This window comes from Crotalus tigris, unplaced genomic scaffold (genome assembly GCF_016545835.1).
Source record: "Crotalus tigris isolate CLP2741 ecotype Arizona unplaced genomic scaffold, ASM1654583v1 scf7180000024447.884657, whole genome shotgun sequence".
In the NCBI taxonomy this organism is placed as follows: domain Eukaryota; kingdom Metazoa; phylum Chordata; class Lepidosauria; order Squamata; family Viperidae; genus Crotalus; species Crotalus tigris.
Window position 1 is genome coordinate 1 of NW_024100616.1, and position 18671 is coordinate 18671.

The following is an 18671-nucleotide window of genomic DNA, read 5'->3' on the forward strand; positions in this document are numbered from 1 at the left end:
TTTGACTGCTAGTTGGCTTTCATTTACTGTATCTTCTTCCAATCACCTTCAAATGAATGGGGAGAGGGAGAAAATCAGTGCAACTGTAGAAAAAATATTTGTGCTCATATCTTTCATATTAAAAGGAATATTAGCTAACTTTGTTGTCTTTAGAAAATAACTTGCCAGTAGTTATTCTCTGTGTATGACAATTGGCGCATCTAGGCAGCTACGATTGTCACTATTGGCTTTCAAACATACCCTCATCCTCTATTCTGTGAATTCATTCTTTCTAGGAGAAGTGACAAACAACCCAACTCCTCCTCAAGGAACATCTTGATTTTAGTTCCAGTGAAGATCCATCCAGTTTTTCATTATTCTGTGCCCTCCATGTCTTCTCCATCCCACATACCCTCTTCTCCCTCCTGTTATAGTTGAGAATGCAGGAAGAATTTGAGATGATGTAATAAATTTTAATTTTTCAACATTGAAGAGGAAAATTAAAATACTTAATTTATTGGAAAAAGCTACCCTGATGCCACGCAAACCTTCTCATGGCAGAAGCAGATAAAAAAACTATAATACACTTAATAATACAGTAAATGTACCCACCCTTTGAGGAAGTCCAGATGAAGAAACAGGCATAGCAACGATTGCTGGAATACTCTTTATTATAATAATGTAGAATAATATATTCTATATACCCAATAACATATTCTGTATACCCAAGTTTCTGTCCCATCTTCTATGAAACAAAATTAAGGCAGGGTTATTTTGAATTTCTTTCTTATGTTTCTGTCTATCTCAGAACCACATATCCTCTTCTTCAAATTCTCTCTGTAAGAGTCTTTCATATTGCCTCCAACATCATCCCAAGGGTGCTTTTTCCAAACGGCAATTGGACTTTCTTGTTTCTTTTTTCTTTGAAAACATTTCATTTCTCATCCAAGAAACTACTTTAGTGAAGTAGTTTCTTGGATGAGAAGCAAAACATTTTCAAAGGAAAAAAAATCAAGAAAGTCTGGTTGGCTTTGGGAAAAAACACTTTTGGGACAACGATGACCTGGATGATTGAGAATCTCTATAGGCATTTGCCTCCAATGTCAGTTCTAAATTCCTTTACAAACACAATTGATAGAATCAGGCTCTTTCTTCTCAGTTTAAGTAGACTTGCAGTGCAACATAGGACTAGTGCTTTTTCAAAATAGCATTAAACCTCAGTTGATATGGAACCTGCATAAGATTTGATATATACTTTAGATAGCGTCAGTGAGTTATTGTACTGACTTGTGCCTCCATGGAAATCAGTCGTGCTCTCTTGTTCAGGTGAAAGCAAAATGAAGGGCAGTCCCAGTGATGGGAGGGAAGAAGATATTCCTTCAGTGGTCTGATGATGTCCACAGCTATTGGTAAAGCCTGACACATTATGTCAGGGGTGTCAAACTGCCAGCCCAAGAGCCAGTTTCATCATACTGAAGCCGCGCCCACCCCATTGCCGGCAATGCAAAAAGAGTCATGATACGTCGCAACACGTTACATGACGTGGCGAGTTTGACACCCGTGCATTATGTCATAGCAAAAAATGCTGGGAGAAAGGGAAAACACTACTGTCAAAATTGAAATATTTAAAGATAACTTTAGGCTATTTCAGGTGTCAGCTGGCAGGGAATAAGATAAAGGCAACATCATGAGGCATAAAAAGGAGGCTACCAAAATGTGAAGATAAGACCTCATGTTGTGCCCCTTGTTAATTCCTTTAGGAACAACATAGTTACAAGATAGCACACAGTAAGAAAGTTACAGCTGAGTCAGTGTCTCAGAATAAAATTGCTATAATCTTGTAGTATGTAACAATATATGAATTATTTTGTGTGGATACCTAAATGAGATAACCGTCTAATTATAGTCCCATGCACCTCCAGAGTTTCTTCTGTGTTATCAGACAAAATACACCTCATGAGAGTAATTTATGTTGGGAGATTTATGCTTCTAAGGTACTGCAAAAGAACAGCAACAAATTCATGAATTTGGATATATTTGGAAGTATGTTTATACTTTACAACCTGAATTTCAAGCTCCTTATAATACTCAATTCTTGTTAAGAATGCATTTATAAATTCATGTAGAGGTTAGCAGAAAGTAATCTGTATGTGTGTATCTGTGTATGTCACTATCTACTCACTGTAAATCACTATCTTTTGACAGATTATCCCACTTTTGAACTATAAAACTGAATATTGGGATACTAACTATGAACCTAGAAGCTAAAAATAATCGTACAATTCATTTAGGTCCCACTCAACATTATGTGTTGTATTCAATCTGTATTCTCTTATTATCAAAAAATTCTTAAGAAAATCTATAATGCCTATTGATTATTGTCTGCTTGTTTTGTTTATAGTTTACTCAAGCACATATAGAGGGCTAATTTGGGAGAAATGTGAGTTATAATTATATAAATAAGTTATTATAGGGTGCAAAAAGTCTCATTATTAGTTCTGCCTCTGATTGCACCAAATAATTATTTGGGTTATAGTCATTAATTCCAAATTCACTACTAGCATTGCTGCTATATGATTTCTCTTTATTGCAATCAGTTTTTCTTTCCTTTTAGAATAAATAATGCAACTGGATAATGTAACTTATTGTATAATGTTCTTTGAATATTGGAGAGTTTATTTTACATTATGTCATTGATGAATAGATATTGTTTGCATCTGCTTTCTGCTGCAGAATGAATTGGAATCTAACAAGCTTTGATCCACAGAACAGACAATTTGGGTTTTTGTTTTTTTGCTAATTCATCATTCTACTGCAGCTCATTCTGTTCTGGAAACTTTCTCAGCCTCAACAACAGATTGTTAGAGAATTGATTGGTGAGAACACTCAATTCTTAGCAGAGCTCTGTTTGTTGAACACTTTACATATATGATAATTTGAGTCTGATTTTAAGCTTTATGCATGAACTTTGCAGAATAATTTGTTTGTAAATTTGCTCTCTTTGTCAAACATTGTTTCTTACAATGATGCAAAATATTCCCAAGGGCATTTCTAATGGAAATTAATAATTTAGTCTCAAATAATTAATAATTTAGTCTCAAATAATAATTCATTATTTCTTTTCAATTAGGTCTGAAAGTGAGTGGTTCTATCCAAGCAGCACCAAGGGAATTTAAACCTTTCAAAACTGGTAAGAAAAGTTTCTTATATAAAAACAAATATAGACAGTGGAGAATTTCTAAATGTCTAATATTGTGAGAAGAGAAAGTTTTCCCTTTATCAAATTCCCCAAATGGTGTCATATAAAGAAAATTAGTAAAGTCCCCAAATGGTGTCATATAGAAAAAAAATGAGTAAAGTCAGGGTTAAAGGACAATGGAGAATCCAAAAACCAGCACGATCCAAGCCTAAGGTTTACAACATAGGGCCATTTAACAAGTAAAATTGAGTTTCATTAGCTAGTCTGCCAAACATTGGGATCTGAAAAGCATGCATTGTTCCAGCAGATGTAGAGCCTCAACTAACAGCTTTAGTCTGGTTTCCAAGTCCCATCAAGCTCTTGCTCTGAGTAAATAGTTCTGTTCTCAAGAAACCCTCTACTTTCTTTTGAAAATCCATTAGTTGCAGAGAGCTATCATTTTACAAGGAGTTTCATTATTGGGCTTTTATATGGAATCTTGTTCACTGAATGGCAATAGGCTAGCAATTCCTATTAATGATTCCATTCTAGAACTGTAAAATGTTCTATTGTCTATCTTAGAATTCATATTTGTCACAGGTGAACCTAGATGCAGGTTCTTCCAAGAGACAGATTCAATGCTGTTTCTCCTGAATGTTGAAGTGTATCACTGTCAGTACTAGAATGAAGAGAATCAATCTATTTCTTTTCTAAGGATTCTAAATCTTTCATGTCTTTATCTGCCAATGTGGTAGATAAAGGCTGTGGTCTAGAAATACAGAGATCCAGATCTGATCCTCCCTTAGCTGCAGAAGCAAGGGCAGGAGTGAATATATAGGTGACTTTGGGCCAGTCACCCTTCTCAGTCCTAGATTGGGAAATATAAAGCCAGTCTCCACTAGACCAACATGGTAGATTACGGTCCACAATCTCCAATAAAGGGGCAATCATTCCTGCAGTGGATGGATTTTGACTGATTATACATATAGTTACAATTAAGCACAATACAAACTTTATCAAAATATAGCATGCACTGTAATATTTTTTTCTTGATAGCCATTTCATTTCATTTCTGTTTATTCTACAGATGTTCTGTATATCCTTGGTTTACCTTGCGTCAAATAAATTTGGTCATAATACACGTCTTTCCATTTTTACATTTTCACCAAATTCAGATGACATTTAAAGCTCGAACATAGTCATTATCAACAACTGGCAATTTGGTTTTTTCCTGGGACTTTGCATAGTAATCGCAAACTACCGCTTTGCAGTGCTTTACAGCCCTCTCATAGCAGTTTACAGAGTCAACATATTGCTCGCAACAATCTGGGTCCTCATTTTATTGACCTTGGAAGGATGGAAGGCTGAGTCAACCTTGAGCTGATCAGGATTGAACTACTGACAGTGAGCAGACTTAGCCTGCAATACTGCATTCTAACCACTGTGTCACCAGGGCTCTATCACATAGTATATTGCATAGTATATGACTAGGAATTCTTACTGATGGAATCTGATAGGGAGTCACTGCAGTCCCTTTGTGCAGTTTTAGAATTCCAGGAATACTTGATGCTTGCTGGGATATGACTAAGTGCTCTTTATTTTTGAAAGAGAGAGAGAGGAGATTGCATTATAGTTTAATCAAATCATGTCTCACAGACTAACTGATGTATTGTGGCATCATAATTTGTAGATAAATGCCATCTTCATCACACATCTAAAATGGATTAATACCAAGTGTGAGGTTGATTCCAAAAGACTTTTTAATTGTCAAATATTACCTTTATTATTTTAAAATGAATTGCATATTGAGGGATTGCTGCTGTAATATTTTGCTTCTGTGAGCATCTAGTACAAAAATAGGCTTTTTAAAATAGCAAATCAGTGCAATCTGAACAGACTGGCTAATAGCAGAACAATGGGTTTACTAATAATAGTAAGAAAGTGTAGGCAGCAACAAGGAAAAGGTAAAATCAGTACAACCCTCAAAGATTCTCTTCATTCCCTTCTCATGCCCTTCCTCCTTGTTTTTAAAAATGAGGAATTATTCAACAGTTAAAAGGACTTTTCTTTAACAGTGCAACTGTCTCAAAGCCAAAGTGAGGAGATGAAAAGGTTTTTTTTAAAAAAAAAAAGACTGAGAGCTCTTCCTTGTGACTACATTAATGTGCATTTCTCTAATCTATGACTTGGAAGAAAAGTAGGCTGCATAAATTGCACTCCCCTGACAGCCAACCTCTTTTCTGTTTCATTGAAAAACTCAGTGGACTAATTGCCATACAGTTTTAATGGAAAACAAAGTAAGGAAAGTGATGAGTGGAGTCTCCAGATTTTTTTTTTCCTCTGCCACACAATGTCACCTGCCAGTAGGAAACTCAGTCATTGATCACTCTTCTTAAACATGAATTCCTTCAAATGGCTAGATTCATAGATTTAGCCCTCTGTAAGAACCTGGCACTGAAATAGTGATACACTGGGTGAAAAGGGACTGCATGATAAAGCAGGATTTCCTACTTCACCAGGCAGCCTCTCAGATCATCTACAGATCAAAGGCCTGGAAAGCCAAGATGGTTTTGACCCATTTAAAGCAATTTCTTTCAAAAATAAACTGATTTGTAAAGATACTCATTTTTCTCACACGTTCTTATAGAGCTAGTTGGTAAATTTCTCAGCTTTCCTGAAACAAAAAGAAATGGAAGAGAGAGCCAGAGACCAGGGAGGAGAAACTTGCTAGCAAAGTACCTAACAGAAATTGGGCAGGTCCTGTCCCTTGATTGTGTCTGCACTGGCACAATTAATTATGTGTTGTGCTCTTCTATCCATGGCAAGACCTGTGCTAGGGGAAAAGAAAAAAATACTATTTTTAAAATGGAGCAACTAAAGACAAATTTAAATTCCTTTAATGGTGGGCTGACCATAAGATGAAGGTAACAAGGTGAGGACATTTCTTTTAAATATTTAGTAATCTTTGTGCCATAGTTAAAGAGATGTGAGGATTAGCTTTTAGTCATCCTTGTAGTTTTATATAAAAATTATACTACATCAGTGTACTGGCAGTGATAATTAGTTCAGTCTAATTAATCATGTTTTAATAGAACAGAAATAAATCATTTCCGCTCACCCTCTTGTTCCCTTTTTTCTTGAATGAGTATCTTGTGGCTAACTCCCCCCCCCCCTCAAAATAAGGGCTTCAAAATTATGGTGTTTCAATGATGCTATTACCTATCAATGCCTTACAGGCAATGGTAAAGTATGCAAATTCACTGTCTGCCAAGAGTGAATGTGTTAAAGAACCTTGTCTTTTTGAGGAAGGAAAAAAGAAGGAATACTGTCACAGGATTCTGCTCATTTTGCTCAAGTCTGAACACTTATAAAACTGCTATTCCAAAACTCAGTAACATTACATGTTAATTGTAGACCATTAATATGTAATTCAAATTTGACCTTACTCAATATTCATTGTACTCTGTCATTGTTCACAGAAAAGAAAGACAAAAAATGTCTAATATAAACTGTACTATGGGAATCTTATTTTCTAATACTTTTATCATGAAAATGATGTTTTTACCTAAATGTAGTTGAGATCCATTCGCAGTTTTCATGTCTAGTTATACTGTTGCATCATTTGATATTATGAATAGTTTTATTTCCTCACAATGTTATTAACAAATTATCTTACATTATAGCTGCTCAAGAATCAAAAACACTTAAAACGAGACCAAGGTCCAGGTAAGTAAGCAAAAATAAAATGTCAATCTGTCAGTATTTATTTTGCTGTTTTTGCAATAAATTGCAATTCTAAAGTAAACCAGGGGATTTAGCTATTACAGTAATTCAGATAATACTTTTGAAGTGGACCTTCAAATACTACACTGAATTTGTCGGACAAGTAATAATTTATTTTTGAATGCCTTTTGACTGATACCTTCTGTGCCTGATAGCTTTGATATAGAAATGCATCACATAAACTGTTTTAGATAAAATTCACACCTCAAAAATAAACATTTCATTTAGTAAATAGCACTTTTCTTTTATTTCTGCAGTTTTAATTACCTAAAAGTTTTTATGATATACTTTATTAGGTAATTGTACTTTCCTGCATTGTTTTATTTTTGTGAAATGCATGGATTTTATTTATTCTACTTACACTAATGGAAACATGTCACAGTAAATATATAAATAATAAAATAAAAACAATGTAGCACTAAATACATTTCTAAACATATACAGTTAAAAGTTCCTTGTGATAATTGTTTGTATACTTTTCACTTTTAAATATGGTCACATCTAATTCTTATCTTCAACAAATGCCATACCTAACTTATTTTTTTTTGTTATCTTAACCTTACAATGAAGCTACAAGTACTATAAGCCTAAAAAAGTTAAACTGTACAAACAAAGTGGATAACTGTCCTTCAGAAAATATTTTCTATTTTTCTTCCTATAGTATTAAGATTAAATAGAGGGAAAAAATAAGTATCAACCAAATAAGATATTCTTTTTTAGGATGATATTTTTATTGTTTCTAAATGACAACCTATGCAATTTTTAACCAGATGTTTTTAATAACTGTCAGAATACAGATATATTTATGGACTAATTTTTGTTCCTTCTCGCATATTTTCAAAAATTAAATCACTATATAAGAATATGTCCACTATATAATTTCACTTCAAAATGTGTGGTTCAAGGTATTTGAAATATGCATGTTTCCAAGAGTAAAGACTGATTTGAAAGCAATAAAAACAAAACAGAATTAACTCTAGCCCCAACTTTTCAAAGGTCAGCTTTATCTGAGTTGCAGTTGCTAAACTCTGCCTTTTTAGAATTCACTTTTGGAAAGGGTCTTCAAAGTGCCTGGAAATATGAACAGCATTTGGATCTAGTTAAGTAGAATCCCCTTCTGCTTCTTTTAATTATTGTTTTTTATTCACTTTTCTTTATTGGATTTTGGTTTTTTGGGTTTTTTAATAATGTGTGATCACCTTTTATTAATATTTATTTTTGTTAAATGCCTCTTGGAATCACATTGGTTGAGAAGTCAGAGGCTTATAAATGTATGAAATAAATATCTGCAACTCCCCAGAGCACCCCACTTTTCCTATGATTTTGCAGCAGCTACAAAGTGTAGTTACATAAATAATCCTTGAAAAAGACATCACTGCTTGATGTCTTCATAGTCATTCATAATCCTACATACTCCAAATTATTTTCTGGTATCAAATACAAAAACTGGCACAGCCTTCTCTGAATACATTGTTCCTCATGTTTTCCTTATTCTTTATATGTATTCCCTGGAAAATTACTACTTTCAATTTAAACAAATTCTTTACCATAGCAGTTTGCCAGATACTAAATTGAGTGTTCTTTTAAAAAATGAGGGTAAGAAGTCAGAGGCAGATGTGCAAGCATCTACAAATGACTATATACTGTATATTCATTTTGTATGTATAAAACATGTATAAAACATGTATCCCAAATGTATCCCCATGTATCTTAAAAACAATATCCTACTTTGGAGTAACAGTACTCCAGGTACTCTGTGGAACAGTCTCATCCTGTTTACTATTATACCAGTCATCCACAAGTACTAGCAACAGAAATCAAGGACAATAAAAAAAGCTTCTTCCAACATACTAACAACAAAAAAAAAAATCAAGGAAACTGTAGGCCCATTAAAGGGAGAAGATGGCAAGGAAATTATAGGCAACAGGGAGAAAGCAGAGCTGCTTAACTCATACTTTGTGTCAGTCTTCAAAAAGAAACTACAGCCCAACATACCAAAAAAACCATTGTAAAAGATGTAACAGAAACAAAAATTAAAATAAGCAAGAAAATAGTAAGGGAGCACCTATCCAACCTTGATGAATATAAATCACCGGGACCTGACAGGCTACATCCCAGAGTTCTGAAAGAGCTGGCAGAAGTTATCTCAGTACCATTGCATCACATCCTCTATAAATCCTGGAGCATCGGGGAAGTATCAGAGGATTGGAAAAGGGCTGATGTGGTCCTCATCTTCAAGAAAGGAAAAAAAAAACAGACCCAAGAAACTATAGACTAATCAGTTTAATACCTGGGAAAATCCTAGAAAAGATTATCAAAAAACAGATCTGCGAACAACTAGAAGCAAACAAAATCATAACTAGTGGCCAACACAGGTTTGTCAAAAATAGATCATGCCAAACCAATCTCATTTCATTCTTCGATAAAGTGACTAAACTAGTAGGCAAGTGAAATTTAGTGGACATAGTATACTTAGACTTCAGTAAGGCATTTGACAAGGTAGACCACAACCTACTCCTTGGTAAACTAAGAAAAGGTGACATAGACAACATCACTACCAGATGGATCTGTAACTGGCTAACAAACCGTACTCAACGAGTAATCCTCAATGGTACTACATCCACATGAAAAGAAGTAAGCAGTGGAGTACCACAAGGTTCCGTCTTAGGCCCAGTACTCTTCAATATTTTCATCAATGACTTAGATGAGTGAATAGAAGGGGAACTCATCAAATTTGCAAATGATGTCAAACCAACAGGAGTAACCAACACCCCAGAAGACAAACAGAGGATTCCAGAAGATCTTGACAAACTTGAACAATGGACCCTATCCAACAAAATGAGTTTCAGTGTGGAGAAAAGCAAAGTTTTACATTTAGGCAGGAAAAATCAAAGGCACAAATACAGATTGGGCGAGACCTGGCTCAAAAACAGTAACCGTGGAGGGACCTCGGAATCCTAGTGGACGATCATTTGACTATGAGCCAGCATTGTGTAGCAGCAACCAAAACTAACACAATCCTGGGTTGTATAAACAGAGGCATAGAATCAAGATCATGAAAAGTACTATTACCGACTTCTGGTTCCAGATTCGGCACATTCAGTCGCACGGAGAGACTTCTCTCTTCGCCGGCTGCTTTCCCTCCACCGGTAGACCCCTAATCGGGTCGACCTGGAGGGGCAACCACTGTTGAGGAGGCGTTTGTCTGACTGAGGAGGGGCGGCAGCTCCCTCTGCAGTCCGAGCTAACTCCATAGGGCTGATGGAGAAGATCGGCCAGTAAAATGGCCAATCACCCAGCCATGCCAGCCGAAAGTCAAAAGAACAGCTAAGTATAAAGAACCACTGTGGTGAATCCGGGTGAGACCTTTTCTTCCCTCTCTTTGCCCTAACTACTTTCCTGTAAAAAGCCTTTGAACTGCTTCCCTATTCTAAGAGAGCGGCATTTGTGTACTTGGGAAAAAGAGCTTAAAAGAAACAAAATAGTTAACTCTTTATCGACCGTGTAACTTTTTGGATATCTAGGGGTCCTGAGGTAACTTGGAAAAAACATTCTACAATCCACTGCGGACATCCTGTGGTGAAAAGTGTCATTGCAATTGTGTTTTTTTTTTTTTTGCTACTTGAAGATGGATTTGATCTTCAAATGACAATAAAAGGGGAAAGATAAAGGACTTGGAACAGCTGGGTGGTGAATTTGTCTACTGGAATTTTGGAGGTGGATATTTGTTGACATTTACTAAATACAGCCTCCATTAAAAGATCAAAAGACTATTTCACCACTGAAATGAAGGAACCTTACCCACAGCTTGACTATGAACTTATACTGGAGAAAATTGTGGAAACTATGGAGTATATGAAAACATATATGAAATCTTGGAGAAAATCTAAAGATGATATTTCAGAACCACAAACTGACTTTCAAATAAAGGATCAAGCTATAGGCCAAAGCACAATAAAGGAAGAACAGAGTAACCCCAAGGAGGCCTCTACTCAACAGGATATATAACCCAAAGAGACGGAGGAATTATACCTACAACTTAATTATGAACTTACATTGGGAGAGATTGTGGAAACTACTGAGCAAATCAATCTTACACAACCCCATATACAATCTATGGAGAATTTTGATGACCAAAGAATAACTCTAATTATGTTACCTGAATTGCTAAAAACAACAGAGACTGACATCCAGATACAAGTTATGGAAAACTGTGATAATGTGGACAATCAACTAGTAATTAAAACACGGAATAAAATTGAGTATACCATTCAGATGACATTGGAAGAAAGGGAAGAGAACTTTGACCAGTCTGAAGTACCAAGAAATACCTTTATTCAAATGTTGAAGTTTGATGATGCAGAAGCTCCAATATGGAAACCGGTTTGGCACAGAAAGAAAGCTAGAGTTAGATTTAAAAAGGTGTTTTAAAATCTTATCTAATGGGTTAAAAAGGCTTTAGACTCGGACTGATTTAATAATAAACGGAGTAGGTGAATTCTATAAAAGGATATTTTTTGTAATAATTTGCATTAAAGATGATAAGTATTTGGAGGGATAAATTTCATTTAATGGGTTAAGAAGACTTTTGATAGATATAGACTGATTGACAGAATATATATTTAAAATAGAAATGTATTTTTATTGATATTTTTATTTTAAGTAAGATAATTATTTTGTAATAGAAGGAGAAGAAGAGGGAATTGTAATAAGAGGAAAAAATGGTATTAATAAATGATTTATTAGATTAAGAAATAGGTTGTATGTGGAAAATATATTTATTGTTATTGGAATAATATATTTATCTTAGATAGAATTATTATGCTAGGGAAAAGGAGAAATGAGGGATACCCGAAATGTTAATAATATGTCTATTTAAGCTCAATTGGAATTCGGTAACTGTAAATGAGCAAAGCTTAAAAATAGGACTTGGATTTTTTACAATTGAAATGTGATTTATGACTGATCTGATCGATTGCATTCTATTTAGAAATGTATTAATTTGAATATGTAATACTATATGTTGGAACAAGAGAAGGAATTTTAATGAGCTAATCTAAGTTATATATGCATGATTTTGTTTTTGAATAATTGATATCCCCATCACCATGTTGTTTCTTAAGCACTTTGATGTAAAAATGAAAAAAACAATAAAATTTCTTATTAAAAAAAAGTACTATTACCGCTTTATAAAGCCCTAGTAAGACCACATCTAGAATACTGCAGCCAATTTTGGTCACCATACCACAAAAAAGATGTTGAGAGTTTGGAAAAAATTAAGAGAAGAGCAACTAAGATGATCAGGGGCTTGGAGATTAAAACATACGAAGAACAGCTATGGAATTTGGGTCTGGCTAGTCCACGGGTTGGCAACCCATGGCTCAGGAGCCACATGTGGCTCTTTCAGCCTTCTACTGTGGCTCCCTGTTCTCCTCCGCTATTTGCAGAGAGAGAGACAGAGAGAGGCACTTGCGCTTCCCCTCCTCTCTCTCTCCGATCTTCTGCTCACCTAGCCAGCTGACCTCACGCTGTTCTTCGACAAGCTGACAAGCTTATTGGGTGGGCTCCCTGCCCTTGCTGCATCTCCGCAGGAAGCAGCAGAAAGCAGCATATCTCTCTCTCTCTCTCTCTCTCTCTCTCTCACATACACACACACACACACACACACACACTTTTACTTAGTTAGTGGGAGAAGAGGACTGGCAGACCAAGGGCAGAAGAGAGCCAGCCCAATAAGAATGTGTGAGCTTGTCGGAGAACAGCGTGAGGCCAGCTGGCCAGGTGAGCAGAAGATCGGAGAGAGGGAGAGAGGGGGGGAGGGGAGAGGAAAGAGAAAGAGAGAGGGGGGAGAGAGAGGGAGAGGAAAGAGGGAGAGAGAAAGAGAGAGGGAGAGGAAAGAGGGAGGGAGAGGAAAGAGAGAGAGAGAAAAAATATGAATATATGTTGTCCTTATTGGACTTTTAGTAAAGAACTAAATATTTAATGAAATATTTTGATTTTTTTAAATTAAGAGATGAGGTATGGGGATAATTATGCTGTATATAAAGATGGTAGATAGCTACTAAAATTGTTTTCAACTGTTGGGATGAAGGAGAAAAGTTTTTTTTCCTCTTTCTCTGGCATAAAAATTTGTTTTCTTTAAACTTATATAAGATGTTTTATAGATAGCATATGTCATGCCTCCGTCTGAGCCTGACTCTAAGGATGACATGGAGTTCCCTGCTGAGGCCCAGGAGTGGGTGTCTGTGGCTTCGGAGGACTGTGGGGAGGAATAGGCTGAAGTAGGCCAGGGCCCTTCAAGTTTGGAACAGGGAAGGCAGAGCTCAGGTGAGGAGCAAGGCCCCTCCCCACCAGATCCCAGATCAAGGAGAGCAGAGAGGAGGAGGGAACAGAGGCAGGCTCACTTGCTCGGGAGGAGAGCGTCATGCCCCACTCCACAAGGCACACCAGGGGAGTAGGTATTTAAGGAGACACTGTGGGGTGGGGCATTTGCCTCGAACAAACGTGAACTCTTATGATGTGAGCTCTTGTACCTGGACTGTTTGCATTTTGGATTAAGTTTATTTCCTGCTGAGTTCTCCTTGCTGTCCTCAGTTTTGCAGTTTGCAGGATACAGGCAAGCTGGCGTTGAAAAGATCATACTTTGTTTTTTATCTATTTTACTTTAAAGAACTGTTTAACTCCGTTGACTGTTTTATTGTACTTGTGCCAGCATAAGTGGGGGCTGTTGGGTGAATGTTGGCGGTGCTTACAAAGACAATTATTCTGACCAGCTAATTGCTTTGCCTCAGTTCGGGGACCTGGGTCATCACATTTTGTTCCCGGCCCACTCCCAATTGCTCTTCCAGACCAAGTAGGGCGACCATAGATCAGCTCCGTGTGGAAAATGATCAGCTAAAACAGCAGGTGGCCCTCCTGACTGCACAGATGGCACAGATGCAAGCAGCTCAGCCACGCCACAGAAACCCTGTTCCAGTGCCAGACAAATTTGATGGCTCACAGGCACGATTCCCATCGTTCTTTGGGCAGTGCCAGTTATGTATGAGCCTTCGGCCAGAGGACTTCCACACTGACCGGGATAAGGTGGGGTTTGTGCTAAGCCTGTTGACAGGAACAGCAGCACATTGGGCAACGTCTCTGCTGACTCAGCCCAATCAGCTGCTGGACAATTATGCAGAGTTTTGCCGGCAACTCAAGGCCATGTTTGAGGACCCAGTTATGGCCCAGACTGCAAACCATCGGGTGAGAGAGTTGTGACAGGGCCGTGGTTCGCTAACAGACTACATTGCTACGTTTCAGTTGGTTTGTCAGGAACTGCAGTGGAACGAGGCGGCGCTTATGGACCAGTTTCAGGAGGGACTTTCGTCCGAACTCCTGGATGAACTGGCACGCAGTGAATGCCCTTGCTCCTTGCAGGAGCTCATGCACCTGTGTCTCCGTATTGATGCAAGACTCCAGCAGCGACGGGCACAACGACAGACGGAGGCCTTGCCCGCACCTGTTAAGACAGTGGCACCATTGGCACCACCTCTGGAGGAGCCAATGTAGTTGGGGGCTGCATGACCCCGTTTGACCCAAGCTGAAAAAGATCGCCACCGCCATGAAGGCCTTTGCCTGTATTGTGGTGGTCCAGGCCATATGGCGGCCAAGTGTCTGGTGAAGGCACCCAAAATGGCAGTGGGAAACGGGCCAGGCCTGGCCTAAAGGCTCTATAGGCCGGGCTTGCTCAGACACGTGTCCAGTACTTCCACCTCAGCAGACTCTTGTTAAGCACCTTGTGTTACCAGCGACTGTGTTCGTGCCTGGTCAGGGAGTGGTGGAGGTCCAGGCCTTGGTGGACTCCGGGGCTACTGCTAATTTCATGGACTCGGATCTTGTCGCTCAGTGGTCCATTCCCCAGCAGCAGTTGTCACCGCCAGTCTTGGTGGAGACGATTGATGGGCGGCCCCTTCATTCCGGCCCAGTGGTTGCTGCAACCAGACCCCTTCACATGCATATTGGGCCGCATATGGAAGAAGCCATGTTCTATGTGGCTACCGTTTCTCACTTTCCTGTGGTGTTGGATTTGGAATGGTTGAGGGCTCATGATCCGCAGATTATTTGGTCATGTGGGGCAGTGTGGTTTCCCAGCAAGAGGTGTGCCACCCATCACCTGCATGTCTGCTCAGGGAAGGTGGCTACCCCTGTGGACCTGGACCTACTGGCAGAGTTGGGGGATTATGCTGATGTCTTTGGGGAAAAAGAGGCAGATCAGTTGCCCCTGCATTGGTGTTATGACTGCCCAGATGATTTAGTGCCGGTTGGCTGGATTTACTCTCTGTCAGAATCGGAGTTGGCAGCTTTAAGGGACTTCATCGACAAGAATCTCCGGAAGGGGTTTATACAGTCTTCTACCTCCCCGTTGGCTGCACCAGTGCTCTTCATGAAGAAGAAGTCAGGGGACCTTAGACTGTGCTGTGATTACCAGAAACTGAATACCATCACGATCCGTAATTGGTACCCACTTCCGCTCATCCCCGAACTCATCAAGAGGCTCCGCCAGGCCAAAATATTTACTAAATTGGACTTACGGGGAGCTTATAACTTAGTCTGAGTTCGAGCGGGAGATGAGTGGAAGATGGCCTTCCAGACGCGTTATGGACATTTTGAGTACACTGTTATGCCCTTTGGCCTGACCAGCATGCCGGGAGTGTTCATGCACTTTATTCATGACGTGTTCAGGGACCTGTTGGATACATTTGTGGTCATCTATCTTGACAAAATCCTGATTTACTTGTCCTCCCCACGAGAGCATTGGAACCATGTTCGGCTTGTGTTGCAACGATTGCAGGGTAACCATCTCTTTGCCAAGTGTGAGAAGTGCCAGTTTGCGCAAACCATGATCAACTTTCTGGGCCATCGCATCTCGCCCGAGGGTGTGGAGATGGATCCGAAGAAAGTAAAGTCCCTGCAGGAATGGCAGCCTACACGGAGGGTCAAGGACGTGCAGCATCTGTTGGGGTTTGCAAATTATTACATGTTCATTCCTCATTTTGCGACCCTGACCATTCCCCTTTCCAATCCGTTAAGGAAAGGGGTGAAGTTCCACTGGTGCATGGAGGAACAGGGGGCCTTGGATGTCCTTAAGGCCGTGTTTGCCTCCGAGCCTATCCTCAAGCATCCTGATCCCTTAAGGCCATTCGTGGTGGAGACGGATGCATCAGATGTGGCCATCGTGGTGGTGCTTCTGCAAGCCATTGCTCCCGCAGGTACCTTGTTACCATGTGCCTATTATTCACAGAAGCTGTCGGACCCCGAACGGAATTACACATCTGGGACAAGGAATTGTTGGCGGTCAAAGTCGCTTTTGAGACATGGCAGCACCACTTAGAGGGGGCCCGTCACCAAGTTGAGGTTTGAACAGACCATTGGAACCTAGAGCACATACGGACTGCCAGAACGCTAAATCAGTGACAGGTGTGATGGTCACTGTTTTTTGCGAGGTTTGACTTTCGGGTGACCTATGTCCCTAGCGGGCAGAATCAGCGTGCGGACGCGCTGTCTTGGAAGCCCAAATTCACCCGAAAGGCAGACAAAATCATGCCCAGAACGGTTATCCCCTTGGAATGGTTGGCGGCCACAGAGGAGCCCGTGGACCTACAGGGCAGAATTCGTGACGCGCAGCGGCAGGATCTGTTTGTGGCAGCTCGACGTCATGAGTTTGCTGGCGATGAGGGAGATAAGATCCCTTGGATGTACACGGATGACCTGTTGCGTTTCCGAGAGTGTATCTATGTTCCTGGGGAACACCTCCATGGCATCATTCTGAAACAATGCCATGATAGTCCATCAGTGGGTCACTTCAGGGTCTTCAAAACACTGCACCTTGTCTCCAGAATGTTTTGTGGCCGCGGCTCCAGCACGATGTGTCTAGTTATGTGGCATCGCGCAGCATTTGTCAACAGGCCAAGTATGCTACTGGTGCGCCCCCTGGTCTCTTGCAGCCGCTACCCATGCCGGAAAGACCCTGGGGGGTGGTCTTGTTGGACTTCATTACCAAGTTGCCCCCTTCCAAGGGTGCCACAACCGTCTTGGTGGTGGTGGACATGCTCACCAAAATGGCTCATTTTATCCCGTGTGTGGGCCTCCCTACAGCACGGATGACGGCCCAGTTCTTTATCGCCCATGTATTTCGGCTGCATGGGTTACCAGACCGAGTCGTGTCAGATCGGGGGGTACAATTTATGGCACGCTTCTGCAGACTCTACTCACGGAACTGCAGGTACAGGTGTGTCTGTCCTCCACCATCACCCCGAAACCGACGGGGGCACAGAGAGGGTGAATGCCATCTTGGAATAGTACCTCTGCGGTTTCAGCAACACCCAACAGGACAATTGGGCAGAGCTGCTGGCTGTGGCGGAGTTCGCCTATAACAATGCCCAGCATGCATCTACCCATGTGTCACCGTTCTTTGCCAGTTATGGATTTTATCCATGGCTCTTTCCGTTGGCTCAATCAGACTCCCCAGTTCCGGCCATGGACAAGTTCCTCCAGGAGCTGAAGGCGGTGCATCAAGTAGTTTGTCACAAGTTCCGACTAATGAAGCACTTCAAAGAACTTTCAGGCATGTTTCCTAAAGTCTTTATTTGCAGCTACAGTTTTGCCGGTCCACATGATAGACTGGTTGATGCCAGAATCTGAACTTCCTGTCGCTGGCATCAAGCTTTCCTTGCTCAACCCCTCCCTTCTCATGCAGTCACAGGTCACATTATGCAATTAGTGAGAAGGTCAAAAGTTTACTTCCTCTTTCTTTCCCGGGCTTTTTCCCCCGCCCAGTCTAAGCTAAGTATTAACCCAATAAATGCCAGACAGTTTTGCATATTGTCAAAGCAAGAATATACAGTATTTGCAGCATTGACATCCGGCCCCCCTTACAAGAAGGACAGATCCTGTAAGGAAACAAAAGCATATGTTAAGGGTTATCTTTCGGTTTGCTGGGGTGTTTCACATGAAACTTTTCGATCAATCTGTCAGCGTTCACTTCACTAGATTTCACCCAGGTGGCTTCAGACAATGGGTATCCCTTCCATTGTACCAAGTACTGTAATTTCCCTCTAAAGATTCTGGAGTCAAGAATACGTTTCACTTCATAGTGGGTCTGCCCTGCCACTACAAGGGGTCCAGGTGCCTTCTTTGGAGGAGGTCTCAAAGTGGAGCCCCGATAAGGCTTCAACAAACTACAATGGAAAACTGTGTGAATTTTCCCTAACAGTTTAGGGAGTTTTAGTTGTACTGTGACTGGGTTGATGACCTTTACTATGGGGAAAGGCCCCAAGAATTTTGGTCCCAATTTCTTGCTGGGCAATTTGAGGCATAGATATTTAGTTGACAGATAGATCTTTTCCCCAACTTGGAATGTTCTTTGGGGAGCCCTCTTTTTATCAGCCTGCTTTTTATAGGTTTCAAAAGTCTTTTTTAAAGCAGTTTTTGTGTTTTTCCAAACTTCTTCCCATCCTCTCACCCATTGATCAAGTGTCTGTGAAGTGGAGGGCAACTGAGGATATTCAGGTATTGGGTTGAATTACAAAGGATTCCCCTGGGCAGGGGTGCTTTAGAATACCCTCATTGGAAATACCCTCATTGGAAATTCGGTAGCCAAGATAGTCTAATTGGGTTTGGTGAAATTCACATTTTGACAATTTGACATAAAGCTTGGCATTCAATAGTTTCTTTAACACTTCTCTCACTAGCT

General features: G+C 39.9%; 1 protein-coding gene across 2 annotated transcripts in view; it reads left to right on the plus strand.

Moving 5' to 3' along the window:
• The first annotated feature begins 2137 nt into the window (after positions 1 to 2137).
• The window catches only part of LOC120303015 (ralBP1-associated Eps domain-containing protein 2-like), a 118671-nt gene continuing 102137 nt past the window's right edge, over positions 2138 to 18671 (plus strand). The window contains exons 1-3 of one of the 2 annotated variants that reach the window (XM_039332098.1): positions 2138 to 2419; positions 3110 to 3169; positions 6841 to 6883. In XM_039332098.1, coding sequence (XP_039188032.1) covers positions 2344 to 2419; positions 3110 to 3169; positions 6841 to 6883 — 179 coding nt within the window. In that variant the 5' untranslated portion in view covers positions 2138 to 2343. Of the gene's footprint in view, positions 2420 to 2604; positions 3170 to 4244; positions 6884 to 18671 lie in introns of those variants that run through there. The other variant, XR_005555312.1, reaches the window with a different exon arrangement.